Source organism: Ailuropoda melanoleuca, chromosome 10 (assembly GCF_002007445.2).
Source record: "Ailuropoda melanoleuca isolate Jingjing chromosome 10, ASM200744v2, whole genome shotgun sequence".
Taxonomy (NCBI): domain Eukaryota; kingdom Metazoa; phylum Chordata; class Mammalia; order Carnivora; family Ursidae; genus Ailuropoda; species Ailuropoda melanoleuca.
Genome location: NC_048227.1, coordinates 19,524,585 through 19,542,115, shown reverse-complemented (window position 1 = coordinate 19,542,115; position 17,531 = coordinate 19,524,585). Strand labels below are relative to the sequence as shown.

The following is a 17,531-nucleotide window of genomic DNA, read 5'->3' as shown; positions in this document are numbered from 1 at the left end:
TTCCACCTTTGTGCGGCCCCAGACATATGAAACTCACATAGACTTGGTCTGTTCCACTCAAGACAGAATGGGTCCTACACCTTTACTGCCACTGGGGACAGAGGTATACAATTTGAGGCAATTCAGAAAAACTCTTTTGCAAGTGTCAGTGATTTTCTCATGGCAGAGTCACTGACATTTTGCAAGTGATGCGAAGGTAACTGGCATTGATTACCTTTACTGTAAAGCCTCCTCGTCGTGCTGCCAGTTCCTTGAGCACGGGCACCACATCTTTCTCTATGTTTGCATCCCCTCATTGTGCCTGGAACACGGCCTTACACGGAACAGTACTTAATAAATACTTAGGAATAAGTCATCTACTTTCCTGAATCATGCTTCCATATAATTATCAATCCTGTGTACATATTACTAAGTGGTGATTTCTACTCATGGGCATTTTCTCTAGGGCTGGAATTCCAGGACATCTATACAATACAAGCACACGCCCACGGGCACCGCACGCATCTCACTGTGCTAGGCACACTAATGACATGACACTGCACTTAACCATTAGAAGTCTATAATTCAGACCACACGCAGGAAATCAGCCTACTGGGGTGTGAACAGTCGTAACATCTCCAACAAATGTAAATGAGAAATAGTGTCAATGTGTACCTGAGTCAGCTGCCTTCCAGCAGGCCACACCCTATTCTGGCACCATGAATTGGATTTCTTTCTACACCGCCTCCCCTCCTCGGTACTCTGCTGAACAGCCTTTGAAAGATTCAAACATACTCAAAGGAAAAATGTGATCTCCAGATGTCTTCAAATAAGAGAACATCTGACGAAGGAGAGGAGAGATCAGATCAAAAGAACCTACGCACAGCCCTGACTCTGGCTGTCTTTCCACCAAACTCAGTACTTACCCTCCCCAAAGCAAAGCCACCCCAGGTTATCTATGTAGTAAGGGTATAAATGTCACTGGCCTCATCCTGGAGCAACCCGCCTTGGAAGACCAGATTCCGTGCTTTCATCTGTAACTTCCAAAAATGAATTAACTACTTCCCTGCCTCTCCCCTCCCCATTTTGATTCTTCCTTCAATACCCGTTGGGTTAGTGCTAGGGGACTATCAGATTTTTCAGACAAATAGGTAAATGAGGAAAACGACAATAGTGTTCTAGATTGAAAGTTTCTGTAAATCTTTCCACTTTCACTCAGTAAGCCCTAGAGTTATATAAATTACTCCAGGCTCTACAGTTAGGTTGATGATCCTATGAACAGGGACTAGAAGCCTCAGAAAAGGAGGATGTATTTAACAAACAGCCCTGGAGGTGGTGGTCTGAATGAGGCGGCTATCTGATCTACAGCAGGCCTAAGGAGTCCGACTGGACTTAGAAATAATGAAGGTTTCCGGTTTCTACTGCACTTCTTCCCTACCCCCTTAAAGTTTGAGAAAACTATTATTCTATAACATTATACTGACAGTGTGGGGTTGGGAGGCATAAAATATGCCAACATGCCAGTCATGTTCTAGGTAAGAACCAGAGCGGTGGTAGGGTGGAACGTGTCTGAGTTAAGATTCTACTTTATTTTCATGAGACACACCATGGGCATGCATCCTATTTAATCTGCAGAGGGCCTGGTAGTTCAGGAGAGTCTGACGATAGCACCCAGAACACCTAAGAGGTAAGTGTGGGACTTTCGAGAAACGGTAAGAGCAACCGGATTACTTAGGGGCTGGAGAAACAGCAGCCAAGGGGGTTTCGGTCTTCAGGTCCAGAAAAGGTCAGCATGGTGGGTGATCAGTTGCGTCTCATCTCTATGGAGGGCGAGGCATTGGTAACGTGGTTTCAGTGACAGTACAAGGACTCCACCCTAGCCGTGGGGATCAACTTGACACAAAAGGGTATAGTGCAACAGACTTCGGAAGGAAGCTGTAAAATTTCAATCTCCCTTGTATCTTCAAAACCAAGATGCATGTGGTGTCGTCCTGATCCGACTCCTGAAAGGTCTATCCCAACAAGAAATCTGTGATCAAGTTGTATCCGGGCTCCCACGCGGTGGACAACAGGAAACTTTCAGCATGTCGGGTCTGCTTGAAAAACTTTCACCTACGTGGAGGGACCTTGAATGTTGTTGGACTTGGCAAACCCATAGCAGAGGCATCAACATACCGAAGGGACTGTCATTCTGAACCCAGACAGGATGTCTTCTCCACTTTGCTAAGGGAGAAATTGAGAGGAACAGACTAGACTAGTCAAGTTAGAGGCGGAGGTGAGAACATGAGGCAGGCTCTTAGTTTATTTATATTCTCAAGCCTGTCTTGGGATTTATACTTCACAGCTAAGAAAACACTGCTTCCAAGGGTGAGGTTGGGGTAAAATGGCTAACGGGGCACGTAGAAGGAGAAAAGGTCAACGTCAAAAAGTTTTCCTGAATTCGTCAGTCTTTCCCTTAGGCGGGTTCTCCGGGGAATACGTGGACGGTGCATGTGGCAAAAGCTTTTCTCTAGAATGAACTTCCCGATGTTTGGTGAGGACAGAACTCTTACTGAAACGTTTGCCACAATGGGCACAGCCATAGGGCTTCTCTCCAGTGTGTATCCTCCGATGCTCTCGAAATCTTGTACAGTTATTGAAACTTTTTTCACAATCCACACATTTGTAGGGGTTCTCGCCAGTGTGAACCCTGCGGTGGGCGCTGAAATGGGAGCTGTTGGTAAAGCTCTTCCCACACTCCCCACACTGATAGGGCTTCTCTCCAGTGTGGGTTCTCTGATGTATGATAAGGCTCGAGCTCTGACTAAAGCATTTTCCACACTCCCCACACCTGTAGGGTTTCTCCCCAGTGTGGATTCTCTGGTGGGCACCAAAGTTGGAGGAGTCATTAAAGCTTTTCCCACAGTCAAGACATTTAAAAGGTTTTTCTCCGGTGTGGATTCTTTGATGTCTGATTAGGCTCCTGCTTCTACCAAAGCACTTTCCACAGACACTGCATTTATAAGGATTTTCCTTTTGGTGGGTCATCCGGCACATAAGACGAGCATTCCTTCCAAAGCTTTCTCCGTATTTGAGCAGCCGGTAGGGTCTCTTCCCCATGAAAGGCCTTGGATGCACTACAGCTTTCCCTAAATCTCTCGGCTGAGATGTCAGTTTTCCTTGTCTGATGCCTTGAAGGTTTTCCCATTGTCTCCCTGAGATGCATTCTCTTTTACGGTATTTACCTGGATCAGCGTTCTGGGAAACAACCCTCTTAGACTTCTCTATTAATGCCCTATGCTGCTCCATGTCCTTATAGATTACCTGTGTTGTATCCTCCTTGATACTACCTCCGACTTCAAAATCTGAAAAAAAAATGATAAAAATTCCAGAACAGTCCTGTATTAACATAAACAACCTAACCTACAACGCTTTGTGTGTTAGGATGCCTGTATACGTCTCTGGCCTCTCAGGTCCTGTTACCCTTCTCTGATTCCTTATGCCTTATTTTCATTCAGCTCCATGAACAGCCAGTAACATCTAGTACAAAGGCCTTCAGAAATGTTTTCTGAATGGAACCGAAATCCAAGCTGTTATTCCCCATTCAGATCCTGAGTAACAGGGGACCATCTTAGCTTTCTCCCTGAAGTTCTACTCCCACTCATCCTGCTTTCAAAATTTCACATCTCTGCCAAAACACACCGCACTGGTGTTCAGAGCACATTCTAGTGATCAGGTCCCAATTCCTCAATGGACTTCCAAGTTCATCAATATCTGATCATATCCTACCCAAGGCTCTTGCTTTCTTCTCCCCAAATGTTCTTGGCACTGTTTTTTCTAGCTGTCTCACATACAGACCTGGATTCAACTTAACGCTCTCCATTCCCCAAACTGGAATTACCCTCCCCTCACTCTCTCATCTACGTCCCACGCTCACTGCAAGGTGCATCCTGGATGCAGCTTTTCCCGGAGGGCTTTGGGACAGACAGGCTTTGGAATCTCACAGCTCTGGTTCTGATTCCATCCTGGTCACTTATTAACTGTGTGGTTTTGTATGAATTTTTTATTATGGAAAATTCAAACATACGGAAAAGCAGAGACTACAGTAGGTAAAATGAATTTCCACAGACCACTCACCCCGCTTTAGTGATGATCTACTCGTGGCCAATCTAGTTTCTCCTCTCTTCCCACCCACCTTCTGCTCCCTCTACCCAGATTATTTTGAATGACATTCTAGACATTGTATTATTTCATCCAGGTTTGTTGGGTCCCCAAACCCTTGTTCTTAACCATTTGCTATGCTGCCTTGTTTCTACTTGCCAGTTTTAACATCCCTGTTCTTGCACACACTCCCATCCCAAGTCGGGTGGCTGTGGCGTGGGTCGGGGAAAGGAGGGCAGCCATCGATCACTCCATTAAGTTAAGTGAAAGCCCCAGCAATGCCATCTTTCACTTAGCAGTTCTTTTGAAGCATTCTCATTGGGTCCAACATTGTCTTGGGAGTCAGAGGAAGTCACAGCCTCCTGGTTGGCTCAGATAGAGTCTGACAATTTAGTGACAGGTCTGCAGCTCAATTTAAAAAATGAGATTCACAAGGGATGGTACCGAAAGACTTTGTTTCCTTTGTTTCCAGGAATCAAAACCGGGGTTATATAGGACTTAACGATTTCAGCCTTCAAACTACGATTTCCTGTATGAACATTAGCAGAAAGCACATGTACACCCTTCTCTAACATTTGTTTTGAATGAGCAGAGAGTGCTGGAAGGAAAGCAGTAACAGGTAAGGACTGAAAGATACCATGAGCTCAGACTGAGGATGACTGTGGAACCTTAACACACGACTGACGGGGAAGCCTGGTTTGGAGACTTTTACTAAAGTCTAGGCAAGAGACAGAGAAAAGCTGAACCTTTCTCACCACAGGTAGTGGCTGTGGGAACTAAAGGAGGGGCAGATGGAAGTTCTACAACAGTTGGGAAAAAAGGGTTCTCTGCTTGGGTGTAAATAATGAGAGAGAAAGCATCAAAGATGTCTTTAAAGTTTTAAGTCTGGATGCGGGAGGACACAGGGAAGAGCCAAGGTGGGGAAGGAAGATGGTGATTTCGGTTGTGAAAATTTTAAGTCTGGGCTGCCACGGAGACAGATGCCCAGAAGGGCGCCAGCAGTCCATGGGAAATGTGCAGGTGGGGCAGAAAACCAGAGCCAAGTCTCTCTCGTTTTGCCTCTGCCTGTCCTTTTCCTCACGCACGTCATGAAGGGCTAAGACATTTGTGTTTTGAGCCTAGGGACACACCTCCTTCCTCTGACTTTTTTCTCGAGTGTAATTGCAAGTTCTTCTTCCCCATGGTATTTGCCGGCGATATGAAACATTGACCCATACAGACAAAAACCGAGGCTGAGATCCCAAAGACTGAATCACTAGAACTCCAGCGCCTTCCCTGACTAGAAGCACCAGGAGAAAGAGACTTTGTTTTGTTCATTGCTAGATCCCCCATTCCTCACACAGCACAGGACCCTCAAACACCTGTTTAATGAATACATACTCATGAGCGATATGCCCAGGGTTACCGATTCTTCAGTAAATCACACTCTCCCCTGGATGGTCCTTACCGCTTGGGCTTTCCAGCAGATCAGGAGGCCCCTGGAATTCCGACTCTGGCACAATTTCCTCCTCACTCATTCTCTCGCTGCCGGAATCTTCTACCATCGCCTCCTGTGAGGACTCCTCAGGTTCCCAGCCTGTCGGTTCCTGGGGTTCAATCTCAATATCCTCTCCATCTTGCCCTGAGGGTGATGGGACTTCTTCTGGAGTGTTGGTGGAAGGAGCAGAGGCCCGAGAGTTTATCAGGGCATCCATCTCCTTGTAGAACGCACAGGACTCCAGCACGTGACCGTTTTTCACCTTCCGGTAGCTCTTCTGGAGGCTTTTGAACTTGGTCCGGCACTGTTCCGGCGTCCGGAGGAAGCCACACTCCCGCAGCTGCTCCGCCACGGCCCCATACAGCTTGCTCTTCCGGTGACAGGCTTGGAGAGCTTCGTAAAACCGAGTCTCACGGAGGATATCAAGAAAAGTCTTGGTTTCCTCGTACCCCCAGTGCACACCTGCCACGGAAGGAAAAAGTGCAAAGACAGAAGGAAAAAGTTCAAAGACGTAAGAAAAGTCTGCAGCCTCGAAACATAAGGGGTAAAAGAAAACCGATCCCATTCATGGTGGCAACAGGAACCATGCCAGGGGAGAAGATGTGCAAAAAATGAGAGGGTCTATACAAAACAATCTGAATTTACTGAAGCACATAAATGAACTAGAAAAAAATGGAGAGACACTATGTGTCTGGGTAGGAGGACTCAAATTGTACAGATATCAACTCTCAAATGAATCTATAAGGTCAACGTCCCAATAGGATTTAAATTTTTAATTAATTTTTTTAATTTTTAAATTTAAAACAATTTTTTAAATTAAAAATTTTATTATGTTCAATTAGCCAACACACACCATTACTATGCCATACACTAATACACCATTAGTTTTTGATGTAGTGTTCAACTCATTAGTTGCGTATAACACCCCGTGGTCATCACCGCACATGCCCTCCTTAATGCCCATCACCCGGTTACCCCCTCCCCCCAACCAATAGGTTTTTAAATTGAAATCGTTAAACTGATCTCAAAGTTTATTTGGTATTGTAAGAATGTAGTCCCTCAGATCTGCCACGGCCTTGGCGATTAACTAAGGATACTGCAGTCTTTTCAGAATGGTTAAAACTAACAGACGAGGACACTTTTTTAACCAGTCTTCCTTAAAGAGTAGAACTATGTCCAGAGTCATTTTTGATGTCACTGAGTCCCCTACTGTGAGAGATGAAATGACTTGCAAGATGAGATGTTCTGCTTCTACGGCAGAATCAAGCTTTTCAGGACATGTCTGAGTATAGTTTAACTATGGTTTTTGTGTGTTTTCTAAGTAGGAAGAAGTCACTTTTACCCTCAGCCTCACCGGGTGCTCTCCTCGTGCTTGGGACCGCCCTCCTGTCTATGGACTTCCAGACTGGGGAGCACCTGCACATGCATGGTGCATCTTCCCCATGTTTTCCAGAGCTGTCTCTTTTGAACGGATATAGTCATGAGTGCACCCCCAGCTCTCCTAGCCTGATTTATTTTTCCACTCCAAGAACTTACCACCTTTTTTTTTTTTTTTAAGATTTTATTTGTTTATTTGAGAGAGAGAGTGAGCAAGCATGAATGGGGGGCAGAGGGAGAGGGAGAAGGAGATTCCCTGCTGAGCAGGGAGCCTGACGTGGGGCTCCATCCCGGAACACTGAGATCATGACCTGAGTTGAAGGCAGATGCTTAACAGACTGAGCCAGCAGGCGCCCCTGGAACTTACCATCTTTTCATAAGGTGGAGTGGAGAAACTTTCCTAACAATAGTGACACCTGGCAATGTCTCATTGCATTTCACCAGAATAAAGTCTGTCTCTCATTTTGCCTCTGCCTCTCCTTTTTCTTCCATGCATATCACGAAGAACTGAGATATCCGTGTTTAACATTTGCAGAATGCCTTCCTTGATTTTTATCTACTACCTCATTTGACACTAACCATCCTGGAATCCTCGGTCATATTTTACTGATGAGAAAACTGGAGCTCGAAGTACTTACAGGATGTGTCTACTGTCACCCAGTGGTTAACTGCCAGGTGAGTCTTGCACATCCCCAAGTTCAACACAAGCTTTTGTTTATATCGTATATGGTGTATCTTTTTCTGTCTTTTAATTTCAAGGTCTCTGTGTCTTATACTTCACATGTATCTCTTGTAAGCAATATTTCATTTTTTTAATGACTGATAATCTCAGTCTTTTAAGTTTGTAACTAATGACATATTTGGATGTATGTCTACCATCTTACTGTGCTTTCCATTGGACTCATCAACTTTATGTTCCCTTTTCTCTCCTTTCTTGTCTTCTTCTACAATTACAATTTTTTACTTTCATTAGTTATATATTCTTTTACTGGTTATCTTAGGTAGTATAACAATGCATCTTTGCCTTTATTATAATCCAACACAACTGGGTGCTTTATACCAGCCCTGAGATGTGGGCTCTCCAGAGTCCTTTGACTCTATTTATTTTCCTTCCACAGGCTCCAAATACTCAGATCCATGCTGTTCTCTCAAGAAAGAACCTTCAAGGCCATTACTCAGATTATACTGGGGCGGCAGCAAATACCCAAGAGTATGTTCAGTGATTAGTGGCAAGGCACTCACAACAGCACTCCCCAGGTTTGCCCGCCTCTGGTCTACTTACTCCTTTTACCACAAGCCCGTATCATCCATTTTCATACCCAAAGGAAAGAGCACAATTCTTACCACTCAGGTTCTGAAACAAGACAGGGGCACCACGAATCTCAGACTTCCGGACAAATTCAATGCCCGTTTCATCACCATCAGATTCTTCGGCAGCATCTCCCTCCTCCACCAAACTGATCGGTTCTTTAGCACTGATATCAACTCTCTTTAGTCTGGGGAGAGGGAGAATCTCCTTTGGCTTATCGGCCGATGAAGCAGGGGCTGCAGGGTTCAATAGAGCGTCCATGTCCTCAAAGAAGGCACAGGGTTCCAGTACGTGGCCATTTCTCACCTTCCGATAGCTCTTCTGGAGGCTTTTAAACTTGGTCCGACACTGTTCTGGCGTTCGGAGGAAGCCACACTCACGCAGCCACTCGGCCACAGCTCCATACACCTGACTGTTTCGAGGACAAGCCTGCAGCGTCTCATAAAAGCGAGACTCCTTGAGAATGGCGAGGAAAGTCTTTGTTTCCTCATAGCTCCAGTGCACGCCTGCAATCTTCTCATCTTCTAAGCCCCAGTGCTGCTGCTCGCCCCACATTCTCCCAGCACTGCGTGCAGGGATCTGAGCAGCATGAACCGGCTTCTCCTTGATGTGGTTGCTCCGTAGAATAATATTCCTTTTGTTAGAAGAGTGCAGACCCAGGGTCCATGGCTCCTTTCTTTGCTCCAACCGGGCAATCTTGTTAGACACAGACACGGTACTTCCTACAGGCAGAGAAACACATTTCATGCTAAACCCAGAGGTCAGAGCTGCATGCCCTCATCCGCTGCTGTGGCGTGCCCTCCCGGACACTTGTTCACACCGACCCTTGAAAGGTCTTGTCCAATCCCCCCTCTTGTAGAGCCTCCCTCAACCATGACGGAGCACAGCACGGTCATTTTTACTACCTATGGTATAGTTACAGTTGTCCTTACACCTTTCTTCTTTGGCATAATTATCTACTAACTACATTATCACGTTACTTCTCACATATATATCACTTCTTTCTCTAGCTAGTTCTTAATGGGAGACCTTTAAGGGTAAGAAACATACGTTCTATTACCTTTGATTCCCTCTCAGTGTCTAACACTGTGTTGGGTTCGGCATCTGCTGTAACCAGTATTTGTTACTTATAGAACCAAGTGTGCTTGTATTTGCTCCCCACATACTCCCACCCCCACCCCAACACATGTGCATGCATGCACGTGCACGCACACTGCGGCTAGGAGAGATACATCAAGAATTTGGGGATACATGTGGCAAGGTTAATAGGAAAGAGATGGAAGGACAGGGAAGCACACAGATAGTTTGATGCCTCACAGTGCTGTGGAGATCAACATGTCTTAAATGTGAACCCTGACCCCACGAAACCCTGCTTTACCTTCGGACCAGGGGGAAGTTTCTTTATCTCTGAGCTTTGGTTGCCTAGGGAATGCTGCCCTCTATTCACAGAAAGGCTGGGAATAGTAAATAAATGATCATCTGTAAAGTATCCAATGCTCAATAGGTATGTAATAAAATTTGGTTTTCTTCTCTAGATAACACACACACAAACTTCACAGAATTGTCGAGAAAAGGAGCATTACATCAAATCCTTTCTGAAAGAACCCTGAGGATGGAGATTTGCTTTTTATTTTTACAGGACAGAGGTGAGTGTAAGGTTAACGAAAGCTGGAATATCTATAAGGGCCAGGCAGGAAGTGCAAGTGAGTGAGAAATGTAGCAGTTCAGCATGAGCTCCTGGATTCAGCTCTGGCCAGTCGCTGCCATGTGAGAAGGTGGGCCTGTGGTGTCCGACGTTTGATTTTTCAAGAGATACAGAATATCCAGATTTACAAACTAATCGTCACTTAAAATTCTGTGCAAGGCCAAAATATGTGTATAGGCTAGATTCAGCCCATAAGCCATTAGTTTACACATACACACACACACACACACACACACACACACACACACAATGATAAAGTACAGGTGTCTCTGGGCCTGGGTCTTTCTACCTGTCATCACAGTTGACCCTTGAACAAAGTGGGGGTTAGGGGAACCAACTCCACACAGTCAAAAATCCATGTATACCTTTGGACTCCCCCAAAACTTAACTACTAATAGCCTACTGTTGACTGGAAGCCTTACTGACAACATAAATAATCGATTAACATGTATATTAAGAAAATTGTAAGAAAGAGAAAATATATTCACAGTTCTGTACGTATTTACTGAAGAAAATCCATGTAGAAGTGGACCTACGCAGTTCAAACCGTCTAACAGGGTCGACTGTACATGGGAAGGTGCTGGGCTAAATGTGAATTCTCCCAGGATGCTCCCCATCCCACTAGTGGCACACCTGACTCAGGACTCTCACGCGGCACGCTCCTAGGTCCGGATGCCGTGTGAGCTGAGGTCGTGCTAGGAAGTGCCTGCGTGTGCAACCCAGGATGCCCGCTGCTCTGGGACGACCGCCTTGCTACCACTGTGTCATCGGTGCCACCCTACGTTGGTCACGGTTTTCAGGTGCTTTAATTGCTTTCTAATTATAAATAATCGTTGGTTCTCACTGAGTTTGGCATAGCCCATTTCATAATCTCTGTACTTCAGTATCTACACGTAGTGTTGTCCAACAGAACTTTCTGGGATGACAGCAATGTTCTATAATTGTGCTGTCCAATACAGCTATCAAATATCCTGAAGGTGGCTACGGCCACTGAGGAACTGAATTTTTAACTTTATTTAATTTTAATTCATTGTATAAATTTAAATTGCCCTGTGTGGCTAGTGGCTACCCTATTAGCACATGTCTATAGCCTCTCTAGTGTGGGTTAGTACACATTTTAGGCCTGTAATTTTATTAATAAGCGGTCTTCAACTTTTAGCTTATGTATGAATGAACTGTACTTATGCCCACTACTAGTGCAGGTGACAAATCCTGCAGAAGTTTGCTTGTCAAGTGATACTTCAGTGGTTATGTGTGCCTGTGAATCCGTGCTATTTAAATCATTCACAACACACTACCAAGGTTATTGCACTGAAATTACTTTTTTCCTTCTATCTGTAACATTTCCATCCATCCAACAATTACTTGCTGGCCACCCACCCACGGGTCCAGCTGTGTGCAAAGTGTTGGGTTACTGCAGTTAAATAAGAGCATATCATCAAAGACCTTGTGATTTTTAGTCTAACGGGTACACGTAAGCTTATATTTAAGTAGTATGAACGTGACAGTCGTATGTAACACCTCACCAATGTTTTCATCCCTAAGTTAGAAGAACACTTATATATTTTAAACTGGAAGAGAAGAAGGAGTGAGGAAGAGCACATGGACAAGTGATTACTAGGTCTGGTGAGCTGGCCACAGAAATGACTAGACAACCCACCAAGGTCCTTTAGGTGTTGACACTTTTAACTATTGTATCATCAGTAGAAATAAAGATATCAAAAATCCCCAAATCTTTTATGTGAAAAGGGAAAGAATCCTTACCCAGGGAGACCATGTTCCCAACACTCTCTTTCCTAAAATCCCGGTACAGGTCTCTGTGAGCGGGAATCTGATGTACGCTCTTTTTGTAGGAAAAACCTCTCGCCATGTGGACATCTTTCACTGGTCCCTGTAACAACACTAACAGCAATGACTACCAAGATAACCACACGGGTCTTCAAAGGATGAATGATCATGGAGGAAACACAGAAGGGCCCCAAAGAAGAATTAAAATCAGGGAACCAAGTGTGTATGATGTGCCAGATGAAGCAGAAGATATTATAAAGAATTATAAGAGAGATGATCCAGCAAGGAGTCTCATTAATCAAGAAGGCTGGCCAGTCTTCTCTGCAAAAGGAGTCAAAGGGGAACAGTCTCTTGGACGGAGTATAAAAGTTTGAGGACAGTGAAGGCAAAGGAATACTTGGGTCTGGATACCCTAGGGAGGCAGAGAGAAAATTTACAATGCACCTGAGACACAATAGGTAGTCGTGTGGTTGCTACTTCCTGATGCATGTTATTCCATTCGTTAGCAAGGGCAGGAACCCAGGGAGAAGCCCGAGCTGTAAGAGAAAGAAACAATCAGGGTACAGGGCTCTGGCCCTTTAATTCATGCAGCTTCTCCTTTTAAGAAATGAGCATGCATAAAAAAAACCCCAGCAAATATAAATCAATCATTTCATCAATGAGTTCAGAACAATGCCCGAAACCATGGTACCCTGAAGCAGGGCTTACAAATGCGAATGCTTTCAGGGAGTTAGAGGCAAAGTGCATTATGAAGGGGGCCAGGTAAGGAATGAGGGAACTGGAGAGCACAGACACCACTGAAAGGGTATATAGCCAATGCCCACTTCCACTTAATGCTTCATTGTGAGATAATGGGCCTGCTATCATTAGAGCTTCTCATATTTTCAGGAGAAGCCAGAAATCTGGACTTTTGTATAAAATCTCAAAAATCTTAGACCCTGAGAACTAAAACCGAACAAATGAATAAAAGCCCCAAACCAAAAATCCTTTGTAGGTAAAACACAACAAGTCTGACTTGGCATGTGAGTTATCAGTTTGCAATCCCTAGTTTGAGTTAATCCACACTTTAATATGCTAAAGTTAGCACACATAGATACACAGTCCTGGACACGACAGGCAAATACACAGTACACTCCCTCAAAAGGTAGGAGGAAGATATACACTCATACATATAGCATAGTCTGTGGTCTAACTTCTAGTCTGGAACTTGCTATGTAGGGAAAACTTCCAGAATGAATATTACTGTGATCAAAACTCAAGAGCTTGCTCCACTACTTCTAAAGAAGCAAACTGAGTAACTTCCGTGGAAACACACTACAATTATCCCCTGCTTTTCGAAAGTTCCTGTTCTGCCACTTTATTTTTACAAAAGGCACACATTAGTACCTATTTTTGCTAACTAAAAGAAATCCAAAAAAGGATTTTCACATTTACAAAAAATGGAGAAAAGCGCAGATACTGTTCACTGTCTGTTTCTCAGCCAGCTGTTATGGAGGCAGTGTGCCCCCCCCCCCCAGCAGGGCAAGTGGCACGCCACAGTGGCGCTGTCCCAGTAAGCACCTCAACAGAACACACTTTCCATGCTGTGAATTCTTTGTCACCCTGGATGGCAAAATCCAGAAACACCATACATTTATTGCACTAACCTTATCAGCCAAAGTAACTGAGAGCATGTAATCTGTGTAAATTTTGAAATCCAGAAAACATTAATATTTGCAATGAATTCTATCACAATATGAATTTCAGGAAAGATAAGGAGGTTGGGTACATAGTAGTGAATCTTGCCACTTGGTGAGGGGTTGTGTAAAATCTCTCAGATTTGAAGTTTAAAAATAATTGTGCCATTATGGAAGAAAGGGAACTAACATTTATTGACCACCATATGTACCGGTCCCTTTACGCTGCCTTCTTTAACAAGCACTAACAACCTTATTATTTTTCCTTTTACAAATGACAGAACGGAAAGTTTGAGAAGTAACCTGACCAAGGCCACACAGATAAAGGATGGCAGAGCTAGGTTTTGTGTCCGCGTTGTCTGCTTCTAAGGCCTAATCATTTAACCTCTGTACGTTAATGCTCCTTTCCATATTACCTGCCCAAGGACAGACAGAGGTACAGAGACAGGAAGATAAAACCCAAGCCTTCCGCTGTAGGTTCAGTGATCATCCCATCCCTCTCTCTCAGCCTGACACCAGACTGGGGGGATGTAGAGATCACAGTGGATGGGGAAAGACAGGGTGTTCAATTTCCTCCTACACGACTTATTAATGTCCAGGGCAGCTAGGAAGCCTGTGCTCCCTCCTCTATGAAATCTTATCGTTTACTCCTTTCATATGCGACTTCTGTGATGCCTCACCTGTGACTCAATTTTTTTTAAATTTTTTTAATTTTAATTTTTTTTTTTAAGATTTTATTTATTTATTCGACAGTGATAGAGACAGCCAGCAAGAGAAGGAACACAAGCAGGGGGAGTGGGAGAGGAAGAAGCAGGCTCATAGTGTAGGAGCCTGATGTGGGGCTCGATCCCATAATGCTGGGATCATGCCCTGAGCTGAAGGCAGACGCTTAACCGCTGTGCCACCCAGGTGCCCCATTTTTTAAAGTAAATATCTTGGGGTGCCTGGGTGGCTCAGTCGGTTGAGCGTCTGCCTTTGGCTCAGGTCATGATCCCAGGGGTCCTGGGATGGAGCCCAGCATTGAACTCCCTACTCAGCAGCAAGCCTGCTTCTCCCTCTCCCTCTCCTTCTCCCTCTATGCTTTCTCTCTCTCTCTCAAGTAAATAAATAAAATCTTAAAAAAAATAAATATCTTGTTTCCCTTTCCAAACAGTTTTTAAAATTGTTAATACTCACCCAAGAACACAGACACATATACACATCACAGGACTGAAAAACACAAGCTGGTTACGGAATGGGAGACTCTTAAATTTCACAGCAGGACCTCAAAGCCAGTCTGGGCAAGTAAGTTTTCCCAGAGTCCATCTTTAAGATGCCTTTTACTTATGCTGCACATATTCCCAACTCTTGAATCGAATGAACCATTGCTCCCCAAATAGTCTATTTATTTTCAAATATGTATTGAGGGGATCCTACTCCAAGCAAGTCATGGTGTTATGGTTACAAAATACATCTGCTATGGTCTCTGCACTGGGAATGCTCTGAGTTCTTCTTACCATTCTTGGGTAAGGGCCGATGCTCTCTCTTTCGGTTCAGCTGCTCCTCGTGTCCTGGGTGGAGGCTTCCAGTTTCCTCCAGAGGCACCACTCTGGGTTGAGTCTCTACGTGTTCTGGCTGAAAGTCTGTTACTTCCCATGCTGCTCCCAGTGGGACCTGCTTCTCTGAGTGCACAGGACTGCTAACCTGGGAAATAAAGCCAATGCCATAATGGAAAGAGGGAGGAAAACAGGGCCCGATGAGGGCCAAACTCCCCCCTCCAGAAAGATATCAAAGAACGATAGAAGATGTGAGACGGAATGAAAATTTCACTCCATTCCCAATGGAGTCTCCAAGGGCACTGGGTGAATAGTACTGTCCAGAAGTCTAGGGATAAGGGAACAGGAGAGTGCTCTTTATTAGTATATGGGGGGGGGATGTATCAGGAGTAAAAAACAGAGCCTCCTTATTATTAGAATAGATACTGAGTCCTCACATCTATTAGTTTCACAGAACAGCGAAATAAATTCACTAGTCAACTGAAAACATAAAATTAATTTCCACATGTAGTGTCCATCCCTGACCAACACAGCAGCCTACTGATAGGTCTTTATACGAATGCAAATCCTGTGCAAGGTGAAACTGCAGATCTTGCAAATCTTGCAGGATTTCATGAGGTTAATGAAAGGGCTGTTGAAAACAACTAGAATACCATGAACTGCCACTGACAAACCAAGATCTGGTGGTTAAACTAGAGAAGAGTGACAAGGATGATGGCATCAAGGGCACTTCAGAAGACACACTTTGGAATATTTTTAAAGGACTAGAGGGTCCTGGGATAACTGATGAAGTTTGTGCTTTTTTCTTTGCAAAAATAGCCCTCTTCAGAATCAGGCTGCGAAAGTCCAACCCTGCAAAGCATAATGTATTTTTCTCTCACATAATTTTTGGGAAACATTATGCCAAAGACTTGAACAAATACTTCGATGCATAATGTTTAACTTTATTTGCAAAATACTGTTTCAAGCAAGGTTTTCTTTTTCCTATTTAATATGAAATTCCAATCCTCAAGTTGATTCACTTTAAAGGTCTCTCATTAGTACCATTTCTCCCTCCATAATAAGCCCTATCTGCAAGGCATTCTTGCCCCCCCCCTTACCCATCCCCTTCTTTCTAAATACAACAATTTGGAAAATTCTCTCACCTGATGTCTTAGTCTTCCAGTCTCTTTCTCCAAATGTATTACCAGGGCCACCGCCTCCTCTCCACTTTCGGGACACTGCTTCTGTGCCCACGCCTGAATCTTCTTCGGTAAAATGGTGAGAAACTGTTCAATCACCAGCAGCTCAAGGATCTGCTCCTTGGAACGCATTTCGGGCTTCAGCCACCGGCAGCAAAGTTCCCAGAGTTTACTGAAAGCTTCATGGGGTCCAGTCACATCCTCGTAACAAAATTGCCTGAAGCATTTGCGAAAGGTCTCGGACTCAGAGCTCTCCGATCCTTCCAGAGTGGGTTCCGCTGCCCACTCGGGGTTCTTTTCCACCTTCATTATTAAGCATCCCTCAACCTCCAGGGGAGCGTCGATCTGAGGGTCCAGGGATGCAGCCATGCTCCAACCCAGGGGTCAACCTCACGTCTAGCTCAAAGTAGACTCATATACCTCCAAGAGCTCCCTGCTTAATGATTTTGGAAGTGTGGGAGTGTAGGGAAGTGAAAAACGGCAGAGTCAGCAGGAACAGGGTACTCCGGGCTCATTAATCAAATCTACCCTAGGCGCTTGAAAAGGAGAATGTGCACCCTAAGGTCCCAAACCCGGCCTCTTCTCCAAACAAGATGTGGTTTTCCAGGGTGCATCTCTTTTAGTGCAATGTCCGAAAGAGCAAGGCCAGGGGACCGGGAGAAAATGAGGGGGACTGAAGGAGGGGTGGGCGGGGGCAGACGGCCGGGCCGGGAAGGGGGCTGGGCTCCGGGGAGGTGAGTCCTCCGGTGGGTGGGGCCGGATGTGCAGGCCCCGCCCGGCCCGAGGTTCGGGGTGCGAGGCTCGGCCCAGACGGCTCGCCCAGGCCGCTGCGGGTGGCCGGTGGGGCCCCAGGCTAGCGCCAGGCTCTTCCGGGGCCAAGGCGGTCCAGGCCGTCCTCGGGAAACCTCCGCACGCCGAGGAAAGCCCGCGAGGCGGTTCCGCCCCAGAAGAGAGAGAAACCGCGGGGACCCAGCGAGGCCTCGCAGGGGGCGGCTGTCGGCCCCGCTCGCGCGGCCTGGTCCGCTCCGCCCGCGGACTGCGCGGGGGGCGCTGGGAGCCGCGGCCACGCATGCGCCGCCCGCGAACGCGCGCCGCGGGGTCCGGGGAGGCTTCCTCGCGGGCGAGGGGCTGGGGGAGAGGGCTGCGTGGTCGACTCTCGCGAGAGCGCGCAGCGCAGCGACTCGCCGCTGAGGGACTTTAGGATTGAGGAGGGGTGCGGAGAAGCTTCGCGGGGCGGAGGGACACAGTCGGAGGCCGAGCAGGGACATTTTGCGGGAGACGATGGCACAGTGTGGAAAAGGAGAGTACGAGGCTTCCCTCAGCCGTGGTGTTTGGGAGGCGGGGAGACGTCTCTGAGGTGAAGA

General features: G+C 45.7%; 1 protein-coding gene across 2 annotated transcripts; it reads right to left on the bottom strand.

Moving 5' to 3' along the window:
* Nucleotides 1-40: 40 nt before the first annotated feature.
* Nucleotides 41-17,190, bottom strand: ZKSCAN2 (zinc finger with KRAB and SCAN domains 2). Of its 2 annotated transcripts, XM_002929868.4 has the most exons (7): nucleotides 16,132-17,188; nucleotides 14,948-15,134; nucleotides 12,220-12,311; nucleotides 11,752-11,878; nucleotides 8,318-9,004; nucleotides 5,567-6,058; nucleotides 41-3,323 (listed from the first exon to the last, which is right to left on the bottom strand). In XM_002929868.4, the coding sequence occupies exons 1-7, from the start codon at nucleotides 16,534-16,536 to the stop codon at nucleotides 2,401-2,403; spliced, it is 2,913 nt and encodes a 970-aa protein (XP_002929914.1). In that variant the 5' UTR covers nucleotides 16,537-17,188; the 3' UTR covers nucleotides 41-2,400. The 2 variants fall into 2 exon arrangements, with proteins under 2 accessions (XP_002929914.1, XP_034526120.1); XM_034670229.1 differs by lacking the exons at nucleotides 11,752-11,878; nucleotides 12,220-12,311 and having other exon boundaries at nucleotides 16,132-17,190.
* Between the last annotated feature and the right edge of the window lie 341 nt (nucleotides 17,191-17,531).

Bases quoted from the DNA above. Each gene is read 5' to 3' on its own strand.
- ZKSCAN2 (XM_002929868.4), bottom strand. From the start codon at position 16,536: ATGGCTGCATCCCTGGACCCTCAGATCGACGCTCCCCTGGAGGTTGAG. The intron at 6,059-8,317 runs GTAAGAATTGTG...CTTCCGTGGCAG, and splicing joins CTTGTTTCAGAACCTGAGTG to GTGTGCACTGGGGGTACGAG. The intron at 3,324-5,566 runs GTAAGGACCATC...TTTTTTTTTCAG, and splicing joins TCTGCTGGAAAGCCCAAGCG to ATTTTGAAGTCGGAGGTAGT.